At 39.6% G+C, this 8,299-nt stretch overlaps 1 protein-coding gene across 1 annotated transcript in view; it reads left to right on the top strand.

Annotated features, from left to right (window-relative positions):
• The window catches only part of LOC109857411 (irregular chiasm C-roughest protein-like), a gene marked incomplete at its 5' end in the record, with an annotated part of 257,067 nt that extends 249,004 nt beyond the window's left edge, over positions 1 to 8,063 (top strand). The window contains 3 exons of the mRNA XM_020433686.1: positions 3,138 to 3,284; positions 7,069 to 7,341; positions 8,020 to 8,063. Coding sequence (XP_020289275.1) covers positions 3,138 to 3,284; positions 7,069 to 7,341; positions 8,020 to 8,063 — 464 coding nt within the window. The remainder of the gene's footprint in view (positions 1 to 3,137; positions 3,285 to 7,068; positions 7,342 to 8,019) is intronic.
• Positions 8,064 to 8,299: the final 236 nt, after the last annotated feature.

Consider the following 8,299-nt stretch of genomic DNA (forward strand, 5'->3'; position numbering starts at 1 on the left):
ATATATATATATATACATATACACATAATGTATATGTTTGCCAGACACGTCTTGCAACGTATCGGACGGTAAAACTTTTGAACAAAGACGGACCCAAGTAAAATCGCGAAAATAATTTATCATTGTTCTGTCGGATGATCTATCATACCAATACATTGCACGCAGGAACATTTTGCAAGAAGAACGGGAGCGTCAGCTGTGTGAAATCGCTTGAGGGGAAGTCGATCTCTATGCGATCATGTTCATTCGGAGGTAGCGTGCAACTCACGGATATCAGGTTTTCGAGTGATATGTGCAGGATACTTCGAGGATGTTGTTTTGAGATCGCAATTTCAGATATATTTGGAAAAAGTACTTTTTATACAACAATAAACTCTAATTTTCTAAAATAATAAATTATTAACAATTATTAAAATGCTCGAAAGAGATATATTAACAAATTACTTTCAATTACAAATTTATAATATAAGAAAAAAAAGTCTGTCTTTGTTTAGATTTTTAGGTAGAGAATTCTTTGTTTTACGCGCCGCGTCTGCATTAATCCCACTTCGAAACGTTTGTTTCCCGGCCAAATTGCTCGAATCCGAGCCGAGCTTACGGGAATGTCGTGCTTTTTGGGCCAAGTCACGGCTCGGTCTTATTTCATGCGAAACGGCGCGATATCTCGCCGCCGCGTTTGCCGAGAATCCCCATAGATATACCTTTAACACAATCGAGCCCGCTTTGGCAGCGGCCTCTTTACTGGCAGCAGGGCAGCCTACTCTACTCTTTTCTCTACTCTTTTTCGTGATTATGACCGGCTCGCATAAAAGTTTCACCGCAAAACTCCGCCGAGCGATACGTGCAATTCTCTTTTCCCCTTCTCCGTTTCCTTCCTCGATATCTTCCCCACCGTAATCCTCCAGCTTTCATAAGCGTGTCTTCCGCGACTACTACTCTGCCTTTATTCCTTGGGTCAGGAAGGAGGTAGTTGCACATTCGCGGGAGCGGTGTACTTTCAACTAGCGAATCCGACAGCTGCGTCGAATCCTCGACTTCGCCGCAACGAGGTCGAGAACGAGGATGCGGAAAGTGGGAGAAAAAAAAAGGAAAGGGAGAGAGGAGCGAGCGGAACCGAGCCGAAACAGCAGCGGAAAAGAAATAGGCTACGACTGTGTGCGGGATGAAATAAAGTTTTGGCGGCGAACGGGCGAAAGAAAGGCCAACAGAATTTCCATTGATAGCGGGCTCTTTGGGAAAGCCACGTCCATACTTATGAATAAGTTAAATGAGTGTCCTCTCTTAGATGCTCCCTTTCGGACGCTCCCGTCTGCTATTGTTCTTGCCCGATTCAATCATCTTCATCTCGAGACTCAGCAGCGGTTCTGTGACGCTCGGTCACAGTAATAAATTCATAATTTCAACCGCTGCGGCAGGCGATGCGTCTCGACAGACAGACGTATTGCGTAATTATCTTAATTATCTTGCGAATAATTCAAACGACCGACTATATTCCTTTCTGGTCTTTCTCTTTCGAAAGAGTTGAGACAGGCGGACAGTTCGCTGATGCAATTTTAATACCGGTTACCAAAGAGCTTTTAATCGTGAAAACGATACGTTTCGTAATCAGCGGAATTAAATCATCTGACAAAATATAACTGACGTTTTTCTCAGAAAACGCAACAATTTGATGAAAAGTTAAATTGACAAAATACAATTGCGCTTAGAAATAACATTTCTTCCGGCCTGATTGTTCTTATTTCCCCATCATCGATTCGTCCTAATGTTATTGTTAACATGATACATGTAATGTTATACAACAATTTATGTTAATATCATATAACAATTTATGTTAATATTATATAACATGTTAATATTATATAACAATTCATGTTCGCACTCTTTTATATACAAATTATATCTCTTTGTTTATACAGTGTCACCATGTCTTTTTATCTACACTGAGAGCAAAAAATAGTTGCAGTTACCACAATTTTACTATAATTTATAGTGATTTAAGGTGCCAACTATTTTTTATAGTTATTTTAACAATGCGCCTTATAGTTGATTCAATAATATATTATTGTTGCCATAGCTTCAACATGCATTCATACAACCATATGCATGGTTTCATACACTATAACTTGTGATTTATGTATAATAAGTTGTACTGTAAATGTGATAATAAGGACCATAATTGAAAGATAAAAACACTATATGCCATAATAAGAAGTCGTACTTATATATTAGTAAGATTAAACTTTTTATATATAATTTGATCTATAATGCATATGGTTCCAATAGTTTTAGTGATAAAACTGATAGTTTTAGTTTTAATGATTTTTATTGTTTTTAGGAAAATAGTAAATTGCTATTTATAAATGTGGTTACTAAAATATACTATTGCTATGATTCTATGCATTGTATGTGAATGATTACTTTTCTGGCCATTTTTTTTATAGTTTCTACGATATCTTTAGTACATTCGTAGTTAAAAATATAGTTAACCAGACTATTAATGTAGTCATAAAAATGTATGTGTTAAGTTACTTTCCTTACTTATTTTTTAGTTATTATTACCAGTAAATAGTAAAGCTGATGTCAACAGTATAGTCACATTTACTATAATTGTGATTGTAATTATTACTTAAAAATGTGTAGTTTATTTACCATTTGTTATTTGACATTTGACTATGTTACTATTTAAAATTATTATAATTTATAGCAAAATGTTTACATACTTGTCAAAACCATATATATAAGGTTAGTTTTACTAATATTATAGCAATATCAACGATAAAAATAAGAATTCCAACTATAATTATTTTACTATGCAATTATAGTCGTAAATACCAAGCATTTTTCTCTCAGTGATATGTAAATAGTTAAATATTCTGTGAGACTCTCTTTTTCAAAGCTGCGAATTTTTTTCGACCTGCATTTTATATCTTAACGATTACCAGTTCCGAGCAATTAATTGTCAAATTGTATGACGATGTCTGTAGAAAAAAAAAAAAATATCACAGAAATGTGTCTCACAGCTGACTCGTTCGGTTGACGCGAACTACAACGACGACGTTAACGCAAATCCGCGGACTGTGCGTGCTGTTTCCAGCGTGTTAATTCGTGTATACACCAGCTTTCCGCTTGTGTTTCAGACAATGGTCCGCCCCCCGTGGAGCAGAGCGATGACGGATGGTTGAACTTCACAAAAATCACTCGGGCCGAGAGCGGCTGGTACAAATGCTACACACGGCATATGCTCGGCATTTTCACCAGCATCGGATATTTTCTCAACGTTCGCTGTGAGTAAATCGTTGTCACGCCACTTTGTCGCTTTCCTGTAGAGTAGATGGGATTTTTCGCGCGTTTTGAGCAAGGATATTGAGTTAATAAAAATAAATTTTCTTTGGAAAGAAAAAACACAGCCGTAAAAAAATGAAACAATGTTTTTTATTGAGAAAAAATGTCGAAACAACATCTTGGATTTTGTAATTAAAATTATTTCTATGAGATTTTATAGTAAAATATAAAAGTTAAGTAAATATAGAGTTTCTGTTGTTTTTTTTTACATCGTATTTTGTAAAAATATATACGCTCTCTCTTTCTTTTTCTTTCTTTCTTTCTCTATATAAGATATGTTAAGTATCGACACAAGGGATAATTTTACGTCGCACGGTGCGTCTTTTGGCTGATGTATTGTCTACCTTCTGCGCATTTGAAAGCACTCGAAGAGACATACTCCCTGATTCGGAATGCGAAGGGGGTCGTCGCTGCAGCCAATAACCGGAAACCACAGTCATTTGTCAAGGGCGGAAACCGCCGAGCCAACCGGAAATTATCCGTGTGCCCCGTCGTGAAAATTTGCAAATTTCCTACCCAGTCTCGTTCCTTCCATCTTGCCGTTATAACCAGAGGGCGATGCGCTGCCTGCATTTCAAGCCTTATTCTCTCTCCCTTTCTCTCTCTCTCTCTCTCACTCTCTCACTCACTCGCGTTCTCTACCATTCTACCGTTCTCCCTTTTACTCTAACTCCTTCTCATTTTCTGTCTGTATTTCTCATCCCCTTGCCTACTCTTCCAACCGACGATGTTGGATACGGGCTTCCAAGCACCTAATCTCTACGCAATTTAGATGGCTCGAGAGCACCTATAAACCAAACCATCCTCCTTCATGGGAGAATTATCGATTACATTGCTACTACGTCCTGTTCGAATCTCCTCCTAGATTACTTATCCGTCGGATAACGTCACGACGAATTTAAACCGACGCGCTAATTTCACCAGTTCGTGAGAGAATACAGATATAGGGTCTAGTTTTTTTAAAAGGACACTTTTAGAGATTCTATGGACGGAACTCGCTATTGCTGTCAAACACGCGAACAGACGTTGCAATTGGTAACACTTTTTATTATGAATTTGAAATTGTTCTTATTCAATCCTTATATCTTGAGAGAATGATTATCGCGTCAAAAAACAAAATGTCTTTCTTCAAAAAATGTTACGTTCTAATTGTGCGCGCATAATATTCGGACACTTGATTCAACAAAGATGCGCCTTAGATGCGCATAATTGAATTAGCAGAAGCACGAAGGGCATATCAAAGTAATTAGAGATAACACGATCGCAGACGGACGAAGTATATGAGAGATCCCTAATCACGTTAGTGCACGCGAATCGCATTAAGATTTAGGACGGTCATAAGCCGGCTACGGCGGAAGAAGGGAACGTGGATGGGAACTCGAGGGTAACGAGAATTGTCGAAAAGGGAATAATCCTCCGTCTCTGACGGAGAACCGTCAAATTATCCGACTTTTCTCCTCCGCGCGCGCTCTTCTTTTCTTTTATGTCTGTTTGTTAAAACGCCGCAGCGCGGTGTTTGCTGTAAAATTCCGAACAAACTACAAGACAAACGAGAGGTAGGTATAGGTTGAGGTCCGAGCGAGCGTGAGAGGAGGAAGTGAAAGCCTCCCATCGTATCCGCGCCACTTTGATCCCTTTGTTTTGCTATAGGATGAGCCGAGGAGGATCAGCTTGCTAACTCAAAGGACTGCCGCGCCCTCTCCGCGTCTCTTCGCTTCTTTCTCTCTCTCGGACGAATTCCACCGCACCACAGTCCGGCTCTAATTCTCGAACACTGCAATCTGCCCCGTTCCTCGCACACCCTCGTCCACCTCAACATCCTTCTCTCTATGTTCCTTGTCTCTGTGCAACTCTGTGGGCATAGCGCTAGCTGAAGAGCAAACGTATCGCAGCCGTATAATTCCATAGGTGGAGTCAGACACGAGAGAGGGTTGAGGGAGAAGTAAAAGTTGGACCCCCCCCCCTCCCCCGACAGAGTACGTCGTGACATACATCGCGGTAGGAAAAAGATTTTTATCGAACCCGACACGAGCGCGCGAGGAGTGGAGGTTCTGGTTCAACTTTATCCCTCGTACGTGCCGCCGATCTCTCCGATATTAAAGCGGGGCTCCCCTCGATATCGATAGCGAGGAAGTAACGAGGAAGAAAAACAAATACGCGTTAAACATGTTGAGAAACATTATAGCCTCACGGCTATAATCATAAACGTATAATATATAGACTGCGCGTTTGGCTGAAAAGATGTCTTCAACGTTGAGAGAGACAACATACTTTGAATAGTAACTCTTTCTCTGTCTATCAATGTCTGTGGTGGGATCAGGGCCTACTGTTTCATACCACCTATAATCTACCATTACCCCTTAATCTTTTTTACTCTTCTTCACTCCCACTATTTTTCTATCCCCACTTTTCCACTGCTATTCTATCAATCAGCGAAGACTTCTTTTTCCCCCACTACTTCGCTAGACAAAAATGAGGCTACTGTTCAACACCAGCTGTCTCTCTCAACGTTGAAGACATTTTCTTAACATGGCAAAGGTAGGGAATGCGTAGTCTATATATTATACGTCTATGATCACAACTAGGATCTCTGTCTTTGTCTCGTCGTCGCTGATTGGTTGAAATTTATACGAGTACAGTCCAAGACAAAAGAACAACGAAAAGTAAAGAATGGTCTAGTTTNCATNATAGACGTATAATATATAGACTGCGCGTTTGGCTGAAAAGATGTCTTCAACGTTGAGAGAGACAACATACTTTGAATAGTAACTCTTCCTCTGTCTATCAATGTCTGTAGTGGGATCAGGGCCTACTGTTTCATACCACCTATAACCTACCATCACCCCTTAATCTCTTTCACTCTTCTTCACTCCCACTATTTTTCTATCCCCACTTTTCCACTGCTATTCTATCAATCAGCAAAGACTTCTTTTTCCCCCACTACTTCGCTAGACAAAGATGAGGCTACTGTTCAACACCAGCTGTCTCTCTCAACGTTGAAGACATTTTCTTAACATGGCAAAGGTAGGGAACGCGCAGTCTATATATTATACGTCTATGGCTATAATGTCGTAATGTAGAAAGTATTAACCACGTGACTTTTATATTAAAAAATAACATTATTTTTTAAATATATTTTAAAAAGATTTTATGTATGTTATTTTATGTATATTATGTATATGTATAATTGCGGAATTAAAGTTTAAAATATACGATAGGATATAAATATATAAATAAGAAATATGAAAATAAGATAGAAAGCAATAATAAGATAGAGCGAGCGAAAGTATATTTTATTTGTCTCTGTGATTATAATCGTGCGAAGACTGACTTTCATCCGTTTTCCTAAACATATCACACACACGAAGAACAACAAAAATACTTAACTGTCTGTGTTATTCAGAAAAAAGCGCGAGAAGTTTTTAGCAAAAATATTTTTTGGCTAGGCAAATTTCCTACAATATTCTTATTTCACGGTGTGTGGCCATGCATTTGTTATGACCTCATGCATACTTTTATACCGCATTTTATTCCTCGCAAAATATAGCGAACAAATGAGTCACGCGTACCGAAAGAAAAGTCTGAAAACTATTGTCTCAGTCGAGCGCTGTTTACTTTTTCGCGTTACTGGCGTCATTATTTTCTTTTGGTTACGCGCGAAAACGTTTAAATTCGATTGTCTTCGAATTTGTCAACCGTCGAAAGATTTAAATCAATGGTATTTAGATGATCCAGATATGGAGACCGAGGCGGAGGCGCTCAACGGCGAGGCGACCGATTCCCGAAGAATGGAAGTGCAGATCGGCGGCGCGGTGACGCTCGAATGCGACGGCGGTTGCTGGGGCCACGGACCCGGCATGGATCCGGTCGGCGGACCCGGACCCCTTGCTCTGAGTCGAGTGGTGTATCAGGATGGAGGGGAGTACCGATGCGTCGCGCCTGATCGAAAAATGCAAGACACGTGGCGAGCGCAGTTACCGTATCACATCAAAGTTACCGGTGAGTCCAATAAAAAAAATCCCTTTACGCTAGTGCCGACATTATTTGTTGCGGCTTGTCTCTCTTTTTCTCGCGCGCGCGATATTTTTTTTGTTTTTTTTTTTTCACGTACATCAACGTCCGTGGATTTCGAGAGAGAGAGCAATTTTTCAGTCCGCGGATGCGAGATAAACGATAGAAATTATCCAAAACCCGATTAGACGCTCGCGGTGCACGTTTGCGAGTTACAAATTGAATTGCGATTCACGTGACGTTGGTAATACGAGTGAGATACATTGTCGCCGCGATTGGTATCTAACGAACACACGTAACATTGTGCGGCATGTCGCATTGTGTTCGGTCGCAATGCAGGTCGCCGCGGGCTAACTACCTTGTGTGCGCTATCTGCTTCTAAATTTAATTATAACAGTTGACATTGTATTAACGTTGCAGCCCCGTGTATTACACGGTAACGCATTAATTATCGGCTAAAACTTTTGACGACCTACTGAGGAATACGGCGCGGCATAGAGAGTTAATGCATTCCTTTAATCCGTTTAATGTGGATAGATGCGATACGTGGTTATATAAACAAATAAACTGGAACCGCTCTCAAATATAGTATAGTTCGTACGTTTGCGTTTCATGTGTGCACACTTGTAAACACGAAGTTTGTTATGGTATGCACGCAATTTACAGCGGTAAATAAGATACTCCGTTATGAAGCCAGCGAATCGCAATAAACCCGAGTCGAAATTTTGATGCTACTTTCAAACTTTTGAAGATACTTTGAACCTATTTAACTGACCAATATACTTATTTGAACCTACTTTGACGATTATATTCATTTACGTCTCTTTTGAATTTTTAATTCTATAAATTTTACGTTACTCCTATTTTGAACCTAAAAACACTCTCGATATTTTGGTGATTAAAGTAGGTTCTTTTCCCGAGTCGAAATTTTGATGCTACTTTCAAA

This window comes from Pseudomyrmex gracilis, unplaced genomic scaffold, assembly GCF_002006095.1.
Source record: "Pseudomyrmex gracilis isolate BER0280 unplaced genomic scaffold, ASM200609v1 scaffold_158, whole genome shotgun sequence".
Taxonomy (NCBI): Eukaryota; Metazoa; Arthropoda; class Insecta; order Hymenoptera; family Formicidae; genus Pseudomyrmex; species Pseudomyrmex gracilis.